General features: G+C 36.2%; 1 protein-coding gene across 5 annotated transcripts in view; it reads right to left on the reverse strand.

The window, feature by feature from the left end:
* Positions 1-596: 596 nt before the first annotated feature.
* Positions 597-25,280, reverse strand: part of GK (glycerol kinase) — a 34,944-nt gene continuing 10,260 nt past the window's right edge. For 2 of the 5 annotated variants that reach the window (XM_069033604.1, XM_069033941.1), the window contains 16 exons: positions 24,212-24,349; positions 23,688-23,797; positions 22,911-22,977; positions 22,283-22,300; positions 20,387-20,422; positions 19,726-19,793; positions 18,340-18,382; positions 17,593-17,673; positions 15,611-15,689; positions 13,673-13,769; positions 12,080-12,164; positions 8,673-8,793; positions 8,338-8,481; positions 7,663-7,740; positions 6,088-6,174; positions 597-3,001 (listed from right to left, as the gene is read on the reverse strand). In XM_069033604.1, the coding sequence (XP_068889705.1) occupies positions 2,994-3,001; positions 6,088-6,174; positions 7,663-7,740; positions 8,338-8,481; positions 8,673-8,793; positions 12,080-12,164; positions 13,673-13,769; positions 15,611-15,689; positions 17,593-17,673; positions 18,340-18,382; positions 19,726-19,793; positions 20,387-20,422; positions 22,283-22,300; positions 22,911-22,977; positions 23,688-23,797; positions 24,212-24,349 (1,260 nt within the window). In that variant the 3' untranslated portion in view covers positions 597-2,993. Of the gene's footprint in view, positions 3,002-6,082; positions 6,175-7,662; positions 7,741-8,337; positions 8,482-8,672; positions 8,794-12,079; positions 12,165-13,672; positions 13,770-15,610; positions 15,690-17,592; positions 17,674-18,339; positions 18,383-19,725; positions 19,794-20,386; positions 20,423-22,282; positions 22,301-22,910; positions 22,978-23,687; positions 23,798-24,211; positions 24,350-25,280 lie in introns of those variants that run through there. The other 3 variants (XM_069033690.1, XM_069033852.1, XM_069033771.1) reach the window with 3 other exon arrangements.

The raw sequence follows: 25,280 nt of genomic DNA on the forward strand, positions 1-25,280 counted from the left end.
TATCCTTGGATAATCATGGAGCACTGGATGTGTAGAAGGCAGCTGGAAGCCACAAGGAGACACAATCAGAATCCAGCAAGCACACTCCTTAAATGTTCCCATCAGATACACCCCATGCTCCTTTCTTAAAGTAACACAAACACCTTCTGCTCCCAGCTACCACCCCCAGCAATGTTTGCTATTTCATGAAGATTTCTCCCCCCAGCTCATAAAGGCTTTTGAACCTGTAGCAATCACCAGACTATGGCATAAAACCAAAACCTGTTCAGTGTATTGGCCCCACCCCACTTTTGCATCAAACCTATACTATGACCGTGTTCCTTCCTGTCATTTTACTTGTATTTTCCTGCTTTTTCCTGAACATGGAGGGACTTGAGGAAATGTGATTTTTAATCCAGTCCTTGAGTCCTTGTATCACTGAAGCAGAATGCAGTACTGCATGTATTTCACCTGTATATCTGAGCAACTTAAAGCACATGTCTCAGACAGGCTGCTCTAATGCTTTATTTGCATCAGTGTATACTCATGCCTCAGGTAAAAACATTAATGACAATGTGTCTGAAAGATGATGTGCAAGAATAAACCGACAACTTACATCAATTCATTTATGGTACTTTAATACCAAGTTAATGCATTTCTCAATTAGAATTTATAAACTGGTAATTCATAGAAAAAAAATAAATCACAGCTTCACAAAAAAGCTAACTTTAACAGTTTGTCCCCTCCCCGCCAACAAGCAGTTTACAATATATTTCAACTATGTTGGTAGAAAGTTAACAGTGATGTGAAACTCTTAAAAAACATTTGCAACAGCAATTGAAAATAAAATAATGATTTTTACTCAGTGAAAAATTAATAGGAATTGTGTTTCCCACTAAAAGGTAAGTCAGAAAAGCAGCAAAAAATCCCTCTCTTACTTGTTAGGTACAAGCTTTACCCCGCCACATTTATCATAGGCAAAGGCAGCACTTCAGCATTATTCGTTCCCAGGTTCAGCAATTCAGTGGTTTTGGCAAGACTCAAAAGTCATACTCAGAGGTCCAGAGTTTGAGGTGTGTGCTGCCCCTGCTCCCTGTGCTCCACAGGCTGGTCTACTCCTCTTCCTCAGGGTACAGTGGGATCAGAAACAGCTCAGAGTAAAGGTAAGGAGTATGAAAATTTTTCTATGGGATCATATTCTTTTTTCACTCTTCACCTCTCCAATACAAACTGGAAACACCAGAAATTTTGGCTGTCACACTTCACATGTGAGTATTTACAGGAGAGACAGGATTTGGATGATGCTGTTATATTTTCACCTGTGTACAAAATCCCTTCTCTCTGCTGAGGTTATACATGCAACCACAGAACAAAAAATGTTCCTTCTCTAAGTCACATTTTCAAAAGTCATTGCACTTGACAATAAAAAGGCAATTAATATGCATTTGATATTAAATATATTGTACAGACCTGAACTTCTGTGCAACTCATTGCTTCGGACATATATAACATCCTTTTAAAAACTAAGCCTCTAATCATAGCTTAACAAAGAAAATCTTTGTTAAAGACAAAAATCTTTAAGAACAAACACACACAAAAAAACGCTCCCTTTAACTCCTAGTGCATTTAAATACATCTTTGAAATTCTCTATGTTGTTCCCACATTTAACCTCGCTGCCATTCCATAATGATCTACTGACATTATACAAGAACACCTTTTCCTTGACCTAACCAATAAGGCTGGCATTGCTGTTGGTACAAACAGGAAAGCTGAAGTTAAGATTATTATCTCACTCCTTTCAATCAAGGTGGCTGTAACTCAGTTGTCACCACTGTCTGTAAATTCCAGCGGTCCATTTCAGGTGCCAAGTACTTACTCTACTGAGCCAGGGTTTTGGATTGTCCCAGCATATTTTGCAACAACTTGCAGTTAAACCTACGGACATGGAAACTGAAAGGGAGATTTTGGTCCCTGAGATATACTAAATGAAACCAAGAATAAAGTACTGATATTTAGTATGGAGTGGACCCTTTAAAATGAAAACTAAGTTAGCTTCAACTTTCTAAAGTTTAACAAATAGTCACTTAAGCAAGATGACAGAATATATGCAGTATTGGTCAAGAAAAGTGCACTGTACAGAGTAGTTTGAAGAGTTACCAGTTACTGAGGACCAAGCAGCTGTCCTGTCAATAGCATGCTGTGTCAAACTTGTCTTTCCAAGCTAGCACAAAACCACAAGATGAAACATGGCTTTAACCAAAACTCTATCTTCTCTCATCTCTTTAAAGGTACAACTACGGGACTTGGTGTCATAAATACTTATGATGGGCCAAGTGACTACATGTGCCAGAGCCAAACCCAACTTTTTAACCTTGCAACTGAACATTTCAGCAATACTCTGTGGACAATAGCAGCAAACTCCTCATTGCCAAACCAGTGGCAATGTGTGCTACTGGTAATCCCTCTTGGGCTAGTGTTTAAAAGGTTTGTACCATGGAAGGTGTTACAGACCAGTGGAAACTACAATAAAACAACTTTGGCAACCACTGACATATGAAAAGTAATTCACAGCAGCTGGAAGAATCGTAAGATGTTTATAAAGTTCCATAGTGCATCATGAACTTTGTGAAGTGTGTTGCATGAAGTACCAAACTCCTGAAAAAGACAGCTAAACTTCTGCCATCATTACCTCAGAGATAGCAGGTTTTTTTAATACCACTTTCTCAGACAAAGCTGGACCTTGTGAAATTTTAGAGGATGATGTGAGATAGTTCACACAAAGGCTTCCAGTGCATTTGGAGTTGATTTGGGCAAGGGAACAGCATAATGAAGGGCTGAAGACTGAATTTTCAGTGCACCACCCGGAAATTACTCAGGGAGTAGTGACAGATGGATTCATGAATAGATTGAACCACAAAAGTAGCATAATCACGTTGGTGGTGGAATCTCTTCAGACAACAAAACAAACCGAAACAAAAAAATCAGCTGCATCCAGTGAGTCCACTAAGTAGCCTCATTTACCTTAAAGAAGAAAATGTGTGCATTAGGAACACAAAGCTTATTCTAAAACATTAGTAACACTCTATAACACAGCTGAGATATAAGAGGAATTCAGTAAAACCAACTTTTGTTTTCACCTACTGCAGTTATAAATTTGGTATGTCATGACACCAGATAAGCCAGCTCTTAAGTGCGTGGGATGTGCACACAGTAGGAGAGCAGAGACCACACTATTAAGATGGGTAAATTTTTAACAAGTAGAAGAATTGAAAGAAGGTAATCTAAGCTTATTTTCTTCTAAATATGAGCTCAGTTTTCAGAACTTTGGAAAATATTATTGCAAGTATCTTGCAGAACTGCACAGTGATCCCTATATATAAATTAGGATGCAATTTGGCAGTAACTATCACAACACAAGAAACTAAAAAGGAAAAACAGAATCTTAAAAAAGCCCCCACAGGGTATTTAAGCAGACAGAATATAGTTTTGCTATCAGCACTGATGTCTCCTTCTGTGGGAATCAAGTCAAAGAACTTTATATCCCAGATGTCACATCAGACCCTATATATAGCCAATCCCCACTATACCTCCCTTGAAAGATGCCAATTTATGCCCACAAAGTAATTTATTTAAATTTGAGTCTAATAAAATATATTATCATTTTCAGTTAACTCCTAACCACCCCCTGAAAAAAAAAAAGGTACAGCTATGGAATATATTGAAATCTTTCGGATATCCACTTCTAAAATGAGTGTGAAAAACATAAAAAATCTCAGCATGAGGACTGCAGTTGTTATACACAGCTTGCTTCATTAGTGAAATAATACCATTCATTTCTCTCCAGGAAAGAAGAATGAAGACCATAAAATAAGGTACAAGTAGTTGACCTGATTTTGATGAAATTATGAAATGCTATAATTAAATAGAGTATTGTTCAGTCATCAGGTGCCACATGAAAAGGCAGCTTAGCAGTTCTGTACATGGGGTTTTGCTACATTAGTGTTCTCTATTCGGGCACAGCAGATTTTTCCTTCACATTTCAGTAGCTGTAAAATCATGGTCCTGCCCTAGAGACGTGTTCAACATCAGCACTGTTGCTATGCGAGACTTAACTGCTGTTTCAGCATGTGAGGGATGAATGCAATCCTCCCTAAATTCAATCCTACTACTCTGATGACTGCATTGGAGTTACAGTGTTTCACTAAAAGATAAAATGTAACAAAGTAATTAAATGGAGTTTCTGCATGGAATTAAAAGGAAAGCCTGGTCAGCAAATTCTGGCTTTTAAACTCAAAAGGATATTTACTAGAGCAAGTGTTTCAGGGGAAGCAGCCCTGCTCCACTTGACAATGCAAATTCTGTATTTCATGTTCTACACTAATGCACAGCTGGGCAAAACTACAGCCTGTATGTAACATCACTGTTGCTGTTCCTTTTGAGACTTCATCATTTTTAAAACAAAGAACAGGAAATTTCTTACAACTTCTCCTGTCCCCAAGCTTACCATGCAAATAATAATGCAATATATTCACATATAAAGTAATTATATTGGTATGCATAACTATATACACATAGTATATCGATAGCTAGTGTTAACTGAAAACAAGGTCAAAAATGGGTTCTAAAGGCCACAGTGAGTTGAGATGAACACGTTTCCCACTTCTGAGTCAGCAAGGCACTGACAAGCTTAAGGTAGGGAGAAAAAGAAATCTTTTCTTATGAGTTCCAGCAGTGCAAGTTTAATATGCAAGCTACTGATTAGTTGTTTTTAAAAAGCAATCCCAGAATTAAAGTTGCTTATCTGCTAATTTATCATTGATTTTCCATATTATTTTAGGTACCCTCTATGTGGTGAAGAACCTGACCTGGAATTTATATTCATGTTCAGCATGTTAAAAATTTACCCACTTATTCACAGCTGGTTTTATTTTATTCTTCATAATATAGATCTTTCTCACTCATAGATACATTCCAGAGTTAGTAAATGACTGTCAACCCATTTGTTCAGTTTGATTTTGGCTAGCACTTGTTTAGTTTGATTTTAGTTCTCCTACAAGCTGCAACCATCTCTTCCATGCAAGGAAAATTACAATTGAATAGTTAATTCAGGCTGAATGAGTAGAAACAAAATACAAACACATCATCACAGGAGCATGCTAGAGTCCTCAACTGTCTAATTAACACCCTCTGCCTATCCCTTCAAAACCAAAACAAAAAAAAGAAAACTAAACAACCCCCAAACACCTTACTAAGCAGCAACAATGCCTATACTGTAAAATACTTCATTTGGAATTAAATTCTGCAACAAAAAGGAATAAATGACACCATCAAATAAACATCCTTTTCTTACTGTAAGAATATCTTAATGAAATGTCTTACTTCTGGCATAAGTAACTAACACTATCATCTATATTAAGAATTTTCTTTTAAAATAAATTGTATATTAACAGGTTGAAGATGCATCTTCATTGCATATGCACACAATCCCTTCCCAGTTTTGCAGCTAAGCCTTTTAGGGTCTCTTCTTTTTAGACTAAATTAATTCTCTTCTCCATCAAGAGAAAAACACAAGAAGAATGTTTTATAGATTTAGTAGATGAAGATTTCTAACAATACAATAGTTTCAAGGGGTCTAGTAAAATCAAACAGGTGCATGAAGCCTTTCAGGGACAGAAGAAAAAGTTTTCACTTAATTTAAATGAGATCCTCAAAATAATTAACAACTGTGTAGGAAGAAACACAGGATAAAGAATGGAACCTTATTCTAACTGCAATGCACACTGTAAAGCAGTCAATACATAACTCTGCTAGGCTGCTCCAACCCAAACCCCTTTTATAAACTGTGTACAGTCTGCACAGAGAGACAAAGGGAGGGGAGAGTCCAAGGTTTCATGTGCATCCAACAACTGCAAATTAAATGGCACATGAGGATGGAGACGACATTCCCTTGGTTCTCTGAGGTAGATTATGCCTGAATGTTTGTGTGCATGGACAACAAAAAGCATCAGTCATTTTTGCTCCAAACAGACAGATAAAATACAAAAACCCCCAAAACTTAAAATAGTGCAGATAGTTTTTAAAGTGATCTAGTTCAAATAATAACTAACCTGAGATGTACTTTGCTCCAATTAACATTACCATGCTACTCATAATAAAAATACCCAAAGGCAGACTACAGAAGATACTAGTGTCACCTGATGGCATCCAGGGGACGGTGTTTCCAGTCAAGCAAATCAAAAGAGAAATATATATATAAATTGCAATATAGGTGTTAAATACACAAAAAGTAACAAATGTAGTGACATTTGCAGAAGAACTAAAAAAATATTATGCATGAACCCCATAATAATTCAAAACAGGTTCTCCCTGTAAGAGTTCAAATCCAAATTCCCCTGTCAGCACTATCTAGGTTGAGCCCATTTCTAGTATTCTCCAATCCGACCCCTAAAGTATCAAAGAACTAAGGAAAAGAACAGGTGTTCTTTATTCTGAACCAGGTTTTCTGGTTTCCCCCTAGGTGTTAGTCCAGATAATCACTGAAGTAAGGTTTGATAAACATTCTTCACATTAATTGAAGAAAAAACCCCTAGTTTTATTTTCTGCAAGGCAGATTTTTTTTTTCCTTTGAAAGGAAATAAGAGATATATAAGTAAGATAAGCATCAGGTTAGACGTAAGGGCACTAAATCATTAAGGTCAATACTGAAGTGAATCATATTGCTCATGTTAAATCACCTCTTCCCCTTCCCAACAGCCTTGGCAGAATTGTTTGTAAACCACAGTGTTAAATAAAATACTTAAACCAACATATAGGATGGCAAAAGGAAAATTTTAGCTTTCAAGAACAGTGACCACATGCAGCTTGAGGGCTCCAACTGTGGATTTTGGATTGTGGGGGGAGTTTACATTTTGAGGATTCTTTACTTAATACTTTTCATTCTAATAGTTTTTCCAGCAAAAGGGAAATTAAATGAAGATAAAGCCTATAAATGATGTGTTACAGGATTACTCAGGACTGAAAACTTATCCCAAAATAGTACTAAAATAAAAATTCAAATTATAGATCACAGAAGACTGCAGGTTTAATTTAATTAAAACATGGTAAATGAGAAAGCCCTCTACTTCAGAGGAAAGATCTTGTTCAGTCCCTCAAAAGTGTTTTCATATTTTCTCTATGTGAGCAATAGGTCTGTGTAACTCTTGACTTTATTGATAACTTCCTGCTCTTACCCCCTAGAGGTCAAATAGATTTTGATATGGATATCAATCCCTCCTTCCTACATAGCAAATAACGAAGGCAAGATACAGCAAGAAAAATTGCAGGATGAAACTTTCCTCCTTTGCAGTGTGAGGTTATGGTATAAGAAACTTTACAAAATCCTGCACTCTTTGAATTGTGCTGTATCTAGTCTTGTAGGTGAGATTATTTTTCTTTTGTAAACCAGTACCATTCTGCAAAACCTGCAGCTGTTCTCTAAGATATTGCTTGTGATTTCCTTTCAGGAGGAAGGCCCAGCTTTCTAATTTCCTGCTCTGTTTCCACAGTGGATTTAAGTAATGATCTTTAAATCACTATAATAGTCCAGGGATGGTATGAACAGAAAAGGTCAACAAAAGCAAGATGAGCCACCTAGGCTAACTGGCTAATTAATAATACTTGACCTGCATTAATTTTTGGTTTACCATTTGGACTGTCAGATGTCTCCCATCCCATAGATTTCATCACAGCTTTCTTCCATCTGGCATAGCGATATTCGCTTTCTGAAATTAAGAAATCAGCAAACAGAAAAGCCTCTCAATGCATAGGAATACAACTACAAGTATTTAAGAACCAGATATGGCAATATGAGTTTTTTACTCTTTTGCACAGTATCATTTGTTTGCACAGAGAAACTAATATAAAATCCTTTCTTGAATACAAAAAAACTCTACCCCAAACCCAGCAGTTATTCATAGTAACAAGAAATAAAAGACATTTTCTTCATGTTCACCAATAAGAAGATTTACAAGCAGGACAAAATGAAGCAATTCATATTTATGTAGAAACCCTTCAAATTCTGTCTTGAAGTAGGGATTTTAGATGTAATTATAATCAAAATGGTAAGACAAAATTATGTACCAAAAATTAAGAAACAACTGAAAAGACAAAAAAGCATTTATCTTGCACAGAGATTAATTATGTCAAGTACATACTTTCTATCTCTACGAGCACTTAAAAATTGATGAGAAAGATAGCTAGCTAAAAAGCAATAATTAATGTAGGCTTTTTAAAGGCAAAAGAAGAGGATCCAAAACCAGTCCTTTCAACATCTGTAAAAAAAATAAGTTTGCAAGTCAGAAAACATGAAAAGGTTTTACCCTCTGGGTTGATCTGTGGTTCAAATCGTTCACATGTCACTGCTGTCAAATCTCCAGGATTCAGACTCCAGACTCCAACTCCTTCTGCAGCTCCTGCTGCCATAGCAGCTCCTAAAGCTGTTGTTTCAGGCATTGATGGTTTTACTGAATCAAACCACAGAGAAGACCATAATGATTTTTAATGGAAGTCACCTTGATGACATCAGAACTAAAGATTTACATATCTATCAAGATACAACAACAAAGCAAGCCATCCAATTTGCTCTCAACAGCCATTACCAACCAATGTTGTTTTCAGCATTAAAAAGAAAACAGGAGCTGTAAATTCATCTTACCTACTGGAATACAGAGGATGTCTGATTGGAGTTGCATGAGGATTTTGTTATTGGTCATTCCTCCATCTACTTGTAACTGACTTAGTGGAATCCCACAGTCCTTGTTCATGGCATCTAGAATCTAAAATATGAGTAACAGATGTTACAATTTAATTGCACAGAAGTACTCTGATACCCTCCATGATACCCTGTGAGTGTAAAACATTGACAGTTCACCATTTGCTGAAGAGAGTTAAGTAGATCATTCCTCTCCCCTATAAAATGCAAAACAGACGTAATAACACAGTTTTGTTTAATATACAGCACATGCATTCTGTTCATTACAGAAATCCTAGTGTAGGAGATCTTTCTCCTCAGGTGCTCTAGATGTAGCCTATGTGCTGCTTATGTGGCCTAAGAAGAATTTTTAGAAAAGCTGATGTGAAAATTTATCAGAGCTAACAAGGGAAACAGTGATAATAAATGGAGTCCTTCAGCTGATCACCCTTTGTCTAGATACTTTCTCTAATTTGATGGATTAAAGAATTGAAGAATTAAAACATTTGAACTGGCAATCTGGAAGACACTTCAGTAAGAACTGAGGAATATTGAAATGTTTTGAAAGAGTGACCTCTTCAAATATTTTCAATTGGTTGTTGAAAACTGAGAATTTTATATCAAACAACATAGACAGCAAAAATAAGCTGTTAGTATAATTTTTTGTAAAATTACGTTTCCTTTTGGGCACAGTCTGTAGCTCAAAAGTGTTGAAGTGTTTGCAAGGGATAATTAACTAAGATGGAGTATTTAATTCACTGATACCTCTCAATATGCTTTTTAGAGGATTTCCTAAAAACATTAGACCTGCCTCAAACCTTAGTTACTGGTAACACCATGGCATTACCCTACAAGCACTATTAAATACAGAATAGTGTTTTTTGTAGGGTTTTGTAAAAGCAATCAGTTAAATATCTCATTTACATTTTTTAAGGTTAGTGCATAATTTTTGTTGACAAGTTAGGCATTAAAAAGTGCAGAAGGATTTTCTCTCTGTAATTTTTCAGTGTATTTAAATAAAAAAGAGGTGTGCTTTTCTCAGCTTTAAATGACAAAACAACACAGACCACAAAAAAAGACCAAACTACAACACATTCTGCCCTGTTCTGTAGCTACAAAGTACCCAGTAATACAATCCTTACCAGGAAAAGTCAACATGCTATTTAAAAATGAACAAAAAATTGTAGGCTTGCAAGATAGTGAAAACTACATGGAGATGAACTGTTCAGTACATTTTCTCCCCATTTCCAGAAATTAAGCCAGCAAGGTCCGTTACCAGAAAAATCTTTAAAGGGATGAAAAGAACTGCCCAGGATAAATAAAGGTTAAAAATCACAAGGTAAGGAGAGTAAGGCCAGTTGTCATGGTGGCAGCTTCTGCCCATGGCCCTGCACTGTTCAATGCACAAGAAATAAATTAGAAAACAGGATTCACAGCACAGCAGCAAAGGTTGCTGGCAGTACTAGACTAGTACTTATTTGCTTCACACATACCATTTTACATTTGTCTAAGGCAATATTATCTGCCTTTTTTTACCATTCAGAACTTCAGCACCATTGGAGGCTCTGGGTTTGTTTAACACTGTGTAAGGGCATGTTGGATCAGCACGCACTCAGCAGAGATCAAAAAAATGAAAAGAATGCTAGAAGCCAGGAAGGGATGAAGGAACAAAACAAATCATGATCATGCTGCTGCTATCTATTGTACGAAGGTTGGATGAAGAGCAAGGATCTAAGTATGCAAATTTTGCCTAATGACAGCATTGTACAGCTCTTAGAACTGAAAAATTGCTTGTTTTTCCAAAATGCCTTCTGGAAGAAAAAATGTAACAAGTGTCATCTGTCTGCATAAGGAAGCAGCTTTTGGATAACAAGGTACTCAGGAGCACTGAATGTCATGATAAAACAGGGAAGAATTCCAATGAATGTGACATTTGAGGGTTTTTCTGAAGACTTCCATTTTCACTGGAATTAAAAGAACTTTGTTTTTGACAAGGCAGAACTAATGACGAAGCTTTAGAAAGCATATGTATATTTTACCTGTGTTGTTAGGACTTAATCTGTTCATTTAAGAGTGTCCAGTGCCTGATCAGGCACTCCTGTCATTGTGATAAAAGCACACTGAGTAAAGTATGGGGAAATGTTAGATCTGTTCAAACAGTGAACTTCACCCTCACTCACTCTGACAGCTTTATTCCCCTCTCTCCTACTCCCAGCCACATGCCCAGCCTTGCATTCTGACATTTGCTGCATGCCTCTGTGAGGCAGCTGAGGTCATTAATCCAGCAGAAAAATAGCCCAGAAAAAAGGGATAATTTTCTGCTGAAAAGTTCACTGAGCTGTCACATGAGAGGGAATGGATGGGAGGATGGACAAGGAAAGAGGAGTAGACAACAAATCAGTTCAGTTGCCTGTAACTTTACCCTTACTTCTAGTACAAGAATTAGAGGATTAGAATGCTACTTCCAATTTCCTTCACAACCTTCTGAGGACTCAGAGGCTGTCAGCACAGCTTCAAAAGCAGAAGCCTGGGTGAAATTTCTGTCAGTCTTTTCTCATGAGTACTTTATTCTATGTCACTAAAGAAACAGCACACTGCTGTCCTCATCTTACATGGTTTGAGCTGGGTGTTATTTTAAAAATCAGTATGTTTAAATAACAGCAGTTTAATTCATGAAATCAAATTAAGGTTTGATGGTTATCCTGCAGGGCCTAAGGATTTAATTTCCTCCTGTATATGCACAGAACCCATGGACTGCAAACACAGGGAGGAGTAGATGGTGATATAAAGATTCAATGCTCATACTGATATCAATCCCTTTGATTTGGTTGGGGGATTCATTTCCTCTGTGAGAATTTCGGTTGGCAGTTGCAGAATGCCAGCTGAGGTAGTGAAGGATGGAACAGGCAGGAAGTGAATCCAGATTTCCCTTGGTATGTTTGCTGCTGTCTTACTTTAACTAGTTTTTGTTCTTGTGTACCAAAAGCAACATAAGTCATCTCTGTCACAGCAGATAGTATAAAGTGTAGTCTCCTACACTAATGATACTCTGTAGTTATGTCACTGCCCTGTCATTTTAATGATTCTATGTTCTGCCCCTCAAAACATTCACAAAATATGTTCACCTTATTTTACGTGCTGATAAAAAGCAGCATTACCACTCCAGAAAAATGTACCACTCAATTTTAGCTAAGTCCACAGGAGCAATTTTTCAACATTAGCAACAAGTAAAGACAAGAACAGCATCCAAGTACAATATAAAGCATATGATTAATCTTCATTAAATCTTTTAGATCTCCTCTTTTCCTGGAGAGCTACAGTTCCTGTTATCACACATATTTACAATGAATTTGGACCCAATTTGCCTTTACCTCTCGTGTTTGAAAGCAGACTGCTTCTAGTGCAGCGAACGCAATATGGCTTTTATTTGTAAACTGAGTAAGGCCACAGATGATACTGTTGAAGAGAGAAAAAAACCCAATTAGGACACTCTTCTTTATCAGACATGAACCTATACTTCACACCTAGGTCTTCTAATTCAAATCTCATTCAATTCCATTGTATGAAGATTACTTTTTAATATTAAAAAGCTTGTTTGTCTTTAATCTAAACTGTCTCATTTTCCTGAGAAGGTGCTTTCAGGGTCCAATTAATACAGTTGCCATAAATTATGTTTTTTCCCAATCTGCATGCAGATAGATGTATATTCATCCATACACACACACAAACACCCCCATAAATTCTAGTCTGTCTTCAAGAAAAAAAAGGTATGATTGAGGTTAATTTATCTTTAAAAAAATAATATAAATTATCACTAAAATCTTAATAAATTCTCTAATGCTTTCAGTTCTTAAGGAAAAGCCCATATACATTGGTGCTGTGCTCTAAATGTTTGAAATTGTTTTCAGATCTAGTCTGATGATTAGCTGCTTCTGAACCTTCAAAGAGATTTTTGGATATGAGAAGTATGCTACATCTAACCATGAGTAAGCTGAATTCTGCCAATGTACTCTGAAGTGCAGAGCAAATAACCATCCTTTATTCTATTTCAACATCTGAGGAACAGCATGGAAACTACACAGAAATACTGCTGCATACATGCAAGTTCAAAGATACTAAAGGGTATTTTTCATTGTTACCACTCCAAAGATCAGTTTTTAACTATTAAAAAGTTAACCACTGTGATATGAAAAACTGTAAAAACATCAAACTCTGAGATTTTTCTTTTTCCTTACATACAAGAAGCATCTGAATTCTAAAGATGCAACTACTTGAAACTTTGGGAACAAGATATCCTTTAAGACTTCTTTTTCCATTCTAGGAAAGTTATTCTATGTTTATATTTGTTATGCTTCCATGACTGGCATGTTGTGATTCCAACAACAGTAGCAAGCTCACAAGAACAGAAAGGATAAATGAAAACATATTGTTTGAAGTATTACCAGGTGGCTGAGTCTGAACTACCAGAAAAGGGATTGGAAAAAAGGAGTAGAAAAGAATATTCAATAGACTGGAAAGAAAACTGTATATAAGGGGAAGGAGGCAAAGTGGGAAGGAATTAAGTACTGAAACTGAACTCAAAACCACTAATCAGCACTAAATTCTTCCTTCACTACTTTTGTTGCCTGACACAGTTCACAGGACTACAAACCTCTTATTTTACTTGAGTGAGATGAAAATCCTTTCAAAACCAAAAATTGTTTTCCCTGCCCTGATCCCCCACACTGTTTTTTCGGGTTTTTTTTTGAGGAGTGGGACAAGGAGGGGAGATGAGGATGAGTAGCTGGGATAGCTAATCCTTCCTTTCCTCCCAGTAGCAGTTGCTGTTTTGAACAGGTTAAATACAAAACAGAAACAGTAGCCCATGAAGATACTACAAAGGACCATTTCACATACCTAGAATTACATTTATTTGTAAAATGATTAAATCCCCCTGCAAATGCAGCATTCAGTCAGATCCTTACCCCCTTGCACTGGGTTCCCAGTATGGTGCATACAGTCCTGAAAATGCTGGCACAAAGTAGCAGCCGTAAGAAGTTCCCACATCTGCAGCCAGTTTTTCTAATGCACACACAAAACACTTACTTAGCTTTTCACAACTGTACCAACACTTAATTACAGCACTTAAAAGTGTTATTATTTAAATAAGAAAAATATTCAGGATATCTTAGGTAGCTACAAACATAATCCAGACATGTATACAACTAGAAAATACAACCAATGCTGGTACTCTGTTCCTTGTTAACCAGTTTTCCTTTTGCAACTATATGAAAGGAACAGATGGAGCACAGGGAGTTGTGGGAAATGTAAAATGCAAAATGAAAAATCAAAACTGAAACCCAGTACTGTGTACTCAATATTCTGACCTAGATTTTATGAGGTTTTCAAAGGTTATCTATCCTGTGGGTAAAGAATGCTACCTTCAAAGCAGTCCAAAAGGTCACACTTTACTTACATTTAAGTCAAGGCAAGGAAGTGAAACTGGATCAAGACCAAAGGGAGTTAAGACCTAAATTCCCATCAATTTCAAATGGATTTAGAGCTCCAAATTGTCAGCTTATGTATATAATCACAAGGCCAGCTACAAGGAAATCTGAAGTTTCCTGATATGAGAATGGTAACTGTGGATGTATGAACTCCTCAATACTGAAATATTTGTAATTTTAAAAATTATATTAAGACATTTAGAATTACAGAAGACATAATACTAATGAACAGCTCTTTCCTAAAACAAGAAAGAGCATTTTCTTTCTGCTTCTGCAAATTTCTTCTGTTTGCATTGATAATTGATCATCGATCATCTTCAAAAAGTCTTTCTAAAAGGATACTTTCATACAGACTCCACTTAAAAAAAGAGTGAAGGCAGAAGGATGGACAAGTTCAGTGAAACAGAAAGAGATGATGAATCCCTACATGACTTTAACAACACTGGCAAGGTTAAAGGTCTTGAAACTTAGACCTTTCAAAGGTCTTGTCAAACTTGTGAAGAGGTACTATAGTGTCTCAACAACTGGCTAATTTATGTGACAGCAGTTTATATTCTTCTGTATGATCTTCAAAGCTTTCTTTCAAAAAAACAGCCTGATGCTCTAAGTTTTTGCTAAATCTTTGAAGTTTTACATAAAATTTTAATTCTAAATTTTCCCACCCTTGAATATGATATCAATTTATTAAAAATATGTAATGAATGTCTTTTTAATTCTAAATCTCATTAATTCAGTCACTTTCAAACTTTTGCCCTTGCATGCTTCTGACATTTTTTGTTTTCCAAATTTTGGTATGTTCCTAGTTTTTATGTTACAAACCAGCTTGTTTCAGTTAATCTGAATCAGGAAACATCAACTACACATATGCTGAAGGATTACTGCATTATTAGCCAAAACAGATTACCCTCCTTCATATCTTCTTAAAGAGACAACTTTGCAAACTGAGATCCCTACTTAAAGGGATATGAAGCCTTCTACATAAATATTTGCACATGCAGGGCCTCAGGTTCTCACATTTATGACAAGAATATGTAGGTTTAGGATCAAATATAGGCTGGTTTCTGTAATACAGACTTAAATACTCTTGGCTCTGTAAACTTCAACACTGTATAAAACCAGGAGATAGTAAGTATAGTATCCTCCTGAATATCTGCTTACCAAGGAAACTACTAAAAAGTACAGATTGCAACAGAACAAAGCTCACAAAGCATTTCCAAGACTGAGTTGATGGGCTCTATGAAATACATGTATCAGTAAGTGAGCTCATGGATGCAAAGTAAATTTTTGTAGTGTTTAAACACAGCAAAATATATGCACCTTCCAGCTTTTCTTTACTTAAATATTTTGAGCTTTCATTCACCAATAGAGACATCCTAACACTGGAAAATTTAAAAAACTGAACAACTCCATACTCACCAACTTCCTGTGAAGTCTTAGCAATACCCAGATTGTCCCTCAGCCAACGAACAACAGCACCAGCTATTGCAACAGATCCCTGAAAGAAAAAAAGTCACTCCATTAGGAGACAACAACTGGTAGCTTTGCACTGCTTTTTAAATGACTGGGGAGGAGGGATTGCTGTGGCCTCCAACTGCAGGCTTACAGTCACAGCTTGAAGCACTCCCAGGAATGCTCACAACCAAACCACAAAGTTTCTTGGCATCTGGAGACTGCCATGTAAAAAGGGCAGTCTGTTACACAGACTCCATGTCGAGAAGGTGTATATTGTATGCTTTTTTTGTATGGGGGAAAGTTACAATGACATTTCCTAAGCAGTCTTCTTGTCTTTCTAATTTATGGCTTCTGAATATACAGTTATGAGGTTCAGTAGCCTCAGACTTCCTTTCCTGACACATTAATATTTTTATGCTTTGATTTTAAAAAACAAGACTAATTATGTCTAGTCTAAATACAAACAGCCAGAAAGACAGAAAATTTAGGTGCTCATGCATTTGCCAGCAAATTTCTCTGTTGCCTCAGCAAACGGCCCTGAAAGGTTTCATCGCATCACAGATGAATGGCATGGCTGCCATCTAACCCCAAAGCCAAGTCCAGCAGACTAAGCTTCAAGTAAATCAGGAACAGCATTATATTTTCATTCAAAGCCACTGCTAGAAGGGGCAGGGGTGTTTTCTATGCAGCTGGCTATTACAGTTACAAGATACCAGTTTGATTAAAGGAAAAGGCTGAATCCACATTTTTTGCCTCTCTGCAAAGTGTCTCAACCAGCAGATTGTACATGATTCTAGCATGGATACAGAACAAAGCACACTTAACAGCTTCTGTTGAAGCCATGTTTTCAGACACTATCATTAAAGACTTGGAGGTGAAGAAGAAGCAAAGTGCAGGTGTTTCAGCATGCAGGAATACAAATCACTCTCAAGACAGTTTCAGTTCTCGTTTTAAGAACACGGGTTAAAAATAAAACAAACCTCTCACACACCCACACACAACAAAAATCCCAGAGTTTGCTAGGTCATGGCAAATACAGGATTCACTTTCCTCAGGGAAGGAAAAGGAACTGAATGCAGCCTCCCACACCCTAATAAAGCACCATAAACCACAAACTATTCTCACAGTGAAAAAAATCCTGTGTTGTCTTTGTTTCACATGGAAAACACAGTCTGTCTACAAAAGCTCAATATCAGCATTCAGCGTATGTGTTTTGAGAATAATTATTATATTACAATACTTAGCACAGTAAGCAGCACAGATGGAAGAATAATCATTTTGCTGTTCCCATCAAAGCTTTGGTGCCAAATAGGTGCTCAGCTGATCTGTGCTTCAGAAGCAGAGCTATAGAACAATGAGCCCTGAAGTTTAAACATAAATACAATTTTCTATAGAATTTGGATGCCCTCAGACTTGTTTGGAGAACTGAGAAACTGAATTCTGTAAGTAGGCACCTGAATCAGAGAGGTAAAAAAGCTGAATTGTTAGAGGATTTTTTCCCAGAAATTTGATTAAGATTTTTGAAAGTCAGAAGTAAAATCCATTAGAACAAAATAAAAAACATTTAGCGATGACTTTTTTAATGAGGTAATAACTGAAACACTAGTACTTCCCCCCCTTTTTTAAACGCAATTTAGTATTTAAAAAATTATGTCTTTTAATTAATAATATTTATTAAAGATTTGAGAGACTGAGTAGCAGAAAAAATGTTTTAGCCATCTAGCTCTGAAAGTATAAATGATGCAACGAAGAAATAGTTTTTATTAGATTACGTGATACAGATTGGAGACAGGGATAACCAAAACCACACAGAAGCCTTCAGGCACACAAGCATAATACAGAGCTATTTTCATTTCCACACAGCTGAAGATACCATAAAAATACCAGATAACAGAAGTAAACTAGAACATGTATCATTACAAAAAGGAAGAAACTACTGAACTTACCTCTAGTGCATAAAAAGCAGGTTTGTCTCTGCCCATTTTGTAAGCTATTGTGGTTATAAGACCATGCTCAGAAAACACAGACTAAATGGGGAAAGGGGAAAGAAAAGGTAAAGCATGAACAGAGGCTGAAAATATTGAAATAAAACCACTGAAATTATAATAAACAATGGACCAAACCTTCAAGCAAAATTTAAACAAGTAAATTTTCAGTCACTCTAAATAAACACCTAAGATAGAACACTCAGATTGCTGGTGCTAATTCTTGTTTCCACAAGCTGCTGCAGATCTTTCCATCCTCCTTATAGAAAAGAGTTGAGGGTCCTTAAGGGAAGATGTAAAGGAAAAGGAAGTCACAGTTTTGTGCTATTTATTCAACTCCAACTACAAAGAAATAATGAGGGAAAATGAAGGGAAGAAATAAAAGAGCAAAGACAAGGAAAGAAGCACATGGTTAAATAACATAACACTTAATCCTGTCTGGGTGACGAGAAACATATAAAAGGGAAGAGCAAGAAACTTGTTAAGAAAAGTTCTGTTTGGAACCTTAAGGAGGTAGGAAATGGAGTCTTACAGAACTACCTTGAAAAAATTACTACTTTTATTCTTTCAGTTTTCAGTATGTGCTTTTCCCTATGTCTGGCAATATAATTGTTGTTACTAAGTCCAAGAATGGCTAACATACAGTTGTATTTCAGAACTTAAATAGAGATTGTGAAAAACAAAAAAGCAAACAAAAATGCAACTGACCTTCTGACCTGTATTGCACAGCAAGAAACAACCTGTTCCGTACCTAGCATGAAAGCAAAGCAAAGTTAAAACCACGATGTTTAAAGAATAACCTGTTACTGCAATCCATGAGTCCCCTGTGAGGAATCAACACACCACTTCCTGATCCTAGAAGGTTTTGCTACCATTAACTAATGATAAAACTATCCTCAAAAAGTTGATTTTAATGCAGCCTGAAGCTGAAAAATCTAGTCACATGTCTCTCTCTTTCTCTCTGGCTATTTTTTGTCTAACATTTGATCAAGGAGCAGATATGGCTGAAAACTAAGTGTAAATGCCTCTTTGGTGGCAGTGTTTACCTACTTCAATTTAAGCTGATTATGAGAGCGACTTTATAAAATAAATATTTCACAATATTAAAGGGGAAATTTTAAGAAACTTTGTTCCTGTCACAAAGAAGAGGGTTTTCTTTAAACATATTCCATTCAAAAACTTCTAAGAATGCCATGTTTCCCATTTGAAGACCAAATCATAAATGTGTGTGCATAGACACTCATACAAGAACACAGTTTAATGTAAGGAGTACAAAACCGCTCCAACTTACTCTAAGAAATTATTGTAGAGAAAAATATTCCTTACCTTTTTAAAACCCTCAAAATTAGTATCTTAAACCAGTACTGAGATAGCCTTCAGTTATATTTGGAACAAGAAATAGTAAAGAAATAACAGAAACAAATTAAAACAAGATAGACTAATATGTAATCATTCCTATGAAACTCCCATACTGTGTATGTCCCTACATGCTTAGATAAGCACCTGGTTGTAAATGGAGCAGTAAGTCATTTCAGCAGAGAGCTTTTCCTCTAATGATTGTTTGATTATACCAGTTGCCTGATTTAACTGATCAGCTATTTTAAACAAGAGATTTTTCCTGAGAAACAGGAAAAAGCAAATTTAAAATTCTCCACTCTGAGCTAGACATAGAAGCAAAACTAAGCACTGCAACTGAAATGGACCTTTCCCATCTAGCAAATCTGTGTCATTCAAGTCTATGCAATCTAACTCACAGGCCTGTATTTGTTTAACCTTAGGTCACAATTTAAATGACACTGCAGCTGTTTTAATCTGTGTTTTGAAGAATGTTAAAATGAAACGCCCCCTGTCACATAGAGATTTTCTTCACAGTGACTGTAACTAAATATACCTCAAAAGCCGTGTAACTTTAATATCTTCATTACTTTATATAAGAGTCAAGACATGGTTTACTTTGCAGGTCAACACAGTCAAAAGGTAGATCTGCAATTACACGTTAACTAAGAAAGCATTTGGCAGTTGCTTGAAAGAGAACATAATACTTAATTCAAAACAGAGCAGTATGTTTATCTTACAACTTTCCTACTAACTTACGTGTTTTTTGCTTGTCCATCTCGAAAACACATTTGCCCAACAAGAGCAGCAGACTGGTCACCCAAGCACTGAAAGTGAAAGATTTTTTCATTTAGCAAATGTCCTCACATGAATTACATATTTGACTATAACTCTCATCTATGAGTAGCACACAGGTAATTGAAAGTGAGGAAAAACCTACAGAGAAAAGCTATGCTTTTTATTACTCTTCCTTCTGTAACAACTGCAAATGAAATGTGTTTGCTACTTATGGTGAACAATTTAAAGAAATAAAAACTAAAATTTACTACCTTTATACATGTTATTGGAAAAAGCTGAGAATTTGCCCACCATTTCTGGATTATGTATATACTTCTTTTATATATAGGAAGTAGAGCTTGCTTCCATTTTGTAATGTTACTCATTTACTTAGAGATATAAGTTTCCAGCAGCATTACACATATGCATTAAAGCTCTCATTTGTATTTCCACAGCCAGACCTTAATAATAATGGATCAAGCCAATTAGTAATTCAAGAGTCTACTTCCTGTTTAACCTGAAGTAAAAAACCAAAACCTTAAATCATAGCAGGATTCACTCATCTTTAAAGCTTTTTCCTGTGAAGCTGTGTTCATGCAGTCCCAGACTGTCATGCCAGAATCTAAGTTGAAGTAGGACTTACCCCAGAAATTGGTACGCCTGTCAAAGCTCCAGATTTCTGTTTTGCAAAAACAGAAAGCAAAACTCTGAGTTAGCTTTCCATGACTAGAATTGAAGACAATGAAAAATAAGCTAAACTTCTAATGCTCAAAGGAAAACAAAGAAGGGTCATGTAAGCAACATGGTTCAATTCAGGTGTACACTTTGTTTCAGCTTAACGCAGCTCATGTCTCAACCACTAAGGAATGGAGAGCAGGCAATTTAACAAATATACTTTATGTGACCTCAAAAGTTCATAGCATAAATTTTCTTGAAATATTACTATACAGCAAATCCAGTTCAGTGTAATCTGAACAGTAAGTGCCAAGTGTAAAATGCAGAAGTGCAAAATGGCAAAGTGACTAAGAAAAAAACCATGACTGTGGTGACATCCTAAGCAAAGACAGATGCCTGATTTTAAGATACAGTGTTTTAAGTCTCATATAGAGTTTCTTCCAAACACTACCAGAGTTACTCAGTTACATTACTGTTACAGAATCATAAAATCATTTAAATTGGATAAGACCTCTAAGATCATCAAGTCCAACTGTTAAGTCAGCACTGCCAAGTCCATCGCTAACCCATGTCCCTAAGTGCCACATCTATACATCTTTTAAGCACCTCCAGGGATGGTGACTCCACCACTTCTCTGGGCAGCCTATTTCAATTCTTGACAACCTGTGAAGGCTCTTGTTTTATCACTTGTTACCTGGGAGAAGAGACCAACCCCCCCCGGCCACAACTTTCTTTCAGAGAGTTGTAGAGAGTGGTAAGGTTCCCTCTGAGCCTCTTTTTCTCCAGGATGAACACCCCCATCTCCCTCAGCTGCTCCTCATCAAACCTGTGTTCCAGACCCTTCCCCAGCTCCATTGCCCTTCTCTGGACTTGCTCCAGCTTCTCAATGCTTTTCTTGTAGTGAGCAGCCCAAAACTGGACACAGGATTTGAGGTGTGGCCTCACCAGTGCTGAGCACAGGGTGGCAGTCACTGCCCTGGTCCTTCTGCCACACTGCTGCTGATCCAGGCCAGGTACCTTTGGTCTTCCTGGCTCTCTGGGCACAGCTGGCTCATGTTCAGCTGCTGTTGACCAGCACCCACAGGCCCTTTTCCTCCAGGCACCTTTCCAGTCACTCTTCAACCAGCCTGTAGCTCTGCCTGGGGTTGTTGTGACCCAACAGCAGAACCCAGCACTTGGCCTTGTTGAACCTCATACAATTGGTCTCAGCCCATTGCTCCAGCCTGTTCGTCTGCAGAGCCTTCCTGCCCTCCAGCAGATCAGCATTTCTGCCCAACTCAGTGTCATGTGCAAACTTCGTGAGGGTATCCTGAAAATTTTTTTAAATTATTTAACCATTTCCTGACAATTCCTACTTGTTTCTTTAAATTGTTTCTTTGTGCAATTGTGAAAATGCATTTTCAGTAAAGCCATGCAAGTGTATTTCCAATCTGAATTTCTTTTTCTTTAATGGTCATTTCAATTAACTGGATTTAAGATAACTGTGTTTATAAATGCACTAAAAAACTCTGCATGAATCTCATGTTTCGGTACCATAGAATTAGTATTTTTAGACAGAATGGACAGGTTTTCTCATTTATAAGATGTTATAGCTAACATTTATTAGCCAGTAACTGTATTTTTTAGCTCACTATAAAAAGAAATATTCAACAGTGTGGAAATTAAGACAAACACATACATTGAGATAACATTTTAGAAATAATTTGGCATGAACTCTAATTGTATTATCTCAGATTTGGAAACACACAGCAAATTTATTGGTCTAGGAAGTGCACTTTTACTAATCCTTAAACCAATGAAAATGCACAGCATCTGAGCAGAATGGGTAAGATACGTGGTCAGCCTAATGGAAGCCTCTACTCACCCGGCTAGGACAGATTTTCTACAGCCAGCAAAAGGAAGAAAAAGAAAAAAAAATGGAAAGAAAGGGGAAGAGAAACAGAAGTTCACATTTAAAGTGATGAGCAATTCTGTTCTGGTGGTCAGGCAGTATCTTTTTCCATTTACCTTGCTCATTCAGCTTAATACAATTCACTCTTATCTGATCACATAAATTAACATCAGCGATGACTTCTAGTGGCATTTCCATTAACACATCAGCAAAAATATTTACATTTCAGGGAATTTAGAGTTCTATTTAAAAAAAAAAAAATCTTGTAACTTGTCTTCACTACAAAATGCGTGTATTTTTATTTAACAATAGCTCAAATTACCAGGAAAAAGAATGCAAAAATCACAACATCCAGTTTATCCAATCTTGAAGTTCATTAATTAGATGCAACTGTGTCAGAAGAGTTGGTGCTGCATTAAAGTAATCAAATACTCAACTTCCTATAATATTATATAACAGTAGGTAACTGCATATCAATCATAAATCAAACAATACTGGTCTAGAAAAAGCCATTAGTCCTAATCTATAGAATCTGTCAAATCCAAATGGATACAGTTATATTTTTACAAGATTAATTTCACACAAATACTGGAAAACATACCATCAGGCCATAAACCTCAGAGGAGCTTCGTACGTTTGGAAGTATTTCCATAGGAATATCAAAGAACCTGAGCACAACAAAAAATAATGTATATTATATGTTCAGTGCTAAACCAGAAAGCATTTTGCATTTATTTCCTTAAAAAAGTTTAAGCTATAAAGAAAAAAAAAAATTATAAAAGGAACTTTTTTTCTAGGTTTTAATCTATAGATATGTGTTTTTCCACTTGTTACAGTGGACACTGAATTTTGGAGTAAAACAGCATATATTTCAATTTTTGAGGACATATCCAACTCTTTTACACGGAAATTTCATTCTTCTTCAAACAATATCTTAATAATACACTTGTTAATAAATTCAAATTTAAAATACAGACACTATCATTCTAGCTGCCTTACAAATTTGATTAAGTAACAAAGAAACTTAAATCACAATATTCTGAGTTGGAAGGGACCCACAAGGATCACTGAGTCAAACTCTCAAGTGAATGGCCTGTACATGGATTGAACCCACAACCTGGGCATTATCAGTATCATGCCCTAACCAACTGAGCTAAATTGTTTCCATAAACCAGGCCTTCACCTACAGAAAGATTCTGCTACTTTTAGTTAATCCAGACCGTTGTAAATTGGACATCTGGAGAACAATGAATCTTAGTCATTAATTTCAACAGTAAATAGAACAGTACCTGCTGATCCTAGTTCGGATAAGAGAGTCTTACTTTTAAAAGAGTTAGAAACTATTTAAATAACAGTATTACTGAAAAACTGAGCTTACTTGCAGAGCTCAGGATCCCATTCCAAGGAATGAATGTTGAACAACATCGTTCTACTGGCATTGGTGACATCTGTACAGTGAATGCCTCCATTCTTTCCACCTGTCAAACTCTGAACAAAAAAATAACAGCATTTGTCAAGGAGAGATATAGGTTTACTTCAACAAATTACAAAAAAAAATTCAAAATCACAAAGTTTTCAGCTTGGGACTCGGAACTCTGGTATTTCTGCAACAACCAAGAGGCAGGCCGAATACATCTTTCTAAAGTCCAAGGTTTTTCTGAAAGTGTGAGCAAAATTTTACAGCAGCCTTTAATGGTAAACTACACATAAGCATCTAGACAAAAATACACTGGTACAGAGACAGTAAAAGTTCATCTTGCAAGGAACTTTAATGGAATTTCTTTAGTGGCTTGTATTGACATCATTGTGTCATCAGTGGGCATCGTGTACAACATGCACGGAGACTTGCATGATATGGAAATTGATTGTAAAAAGAGTGATAATAAACTCAAAAATACACACCCATATAAGCCATGAATCAATAGTCCCAAACATAGCTCTTCGATCCTCAACAGCTTTCCTAATCTCTTCCACATTATCCAAAAGCCACCGAAGTTTCACTGCACTAAAATAAGTGCTAAGTGGAAGACCAGTCTTAAACTGTAAAATTAAAAAAAAAAAAATCATTTAAACACCATGCAAGTATCTTTCCCCTAAATACTGTAGTTATATATAAAAATGGTGATAGTAAAGGGAAAAAAAACCCCCACAAAACTCAGAGAAATTACACAAATTTGTTATTTAAATAAGTATTAAGCACACAACACACAAGTCTGAAAACATCAAAATCAAATGACCAGTGGAATAATGGACAAAGATCAAAGCTGATCTAAATGCAGTTCAAAGATCATTTATGTGGAAAAAGTTGTTTGCAGAAGGCCTGTCTTATCTAGGATATCTCTGTATCACTAGACAATAAGTAACAACAACAAAAATAAGCAGGACAACACAGGAAAGATGAAATTTGTATTCTACTAGAACCTGAAAATCAAGTAAGTTTATATACTTTTTGACATCTGTTTCCTGCCTATAGGAAAACGTATTAAAAATACATAATACTTATACAATCAGTAAGAACAATATTAATCAAACAATTGTAACACCTTTTTGCAAGCAATTAGTTTCCAAATCGTTATATATTTGCTCACAAAAAAAGAATGAATTTGCTCTTTATGAATCATCTTCCTAGTTCTCAGACTGGATGCAATAATTTCAATATTAAGGCATGAGAATGCATAATACATTTCATACCAGTAAGTTATTTCCCAGTTTTTTTCTACTTGATCTCAATTTTTGTGTGTAATGTTTCCTTAATATTGGCTAGATACCACTGGATTAGGTCTCACTATTACTGATTTAACTTCTCTAGTGAGAAATTAAAGGACTGTTAACCATTTATTTTAAGGAAATAAAAAATTTTCTAGTCTCAGATTGGTGTCTTAGGCACATTTTTTATTATTTGACAGGCTAAGAAGAGACTAGAAACTACAGATGACTTTGTTTGGGGGATTTTTTAACACATATAACAAAA

Source organism: Aphelocoma coerulescens, chromosome 1, assembly GCF_041296385.1.
Source record: "Aphelocoma coerulescens isolate FSJ_1873_10779 chromosome 1, UR_Acoe_1.0, whole genome shotgun sequence".
NCBI classification, from domain to species: domain Eukaryota; kingdom Metazoa; phylum Chordata; class Aves; order Passeriformes; family Corvidae; genus Aphelocoma; species Aphelocoma coerulescens.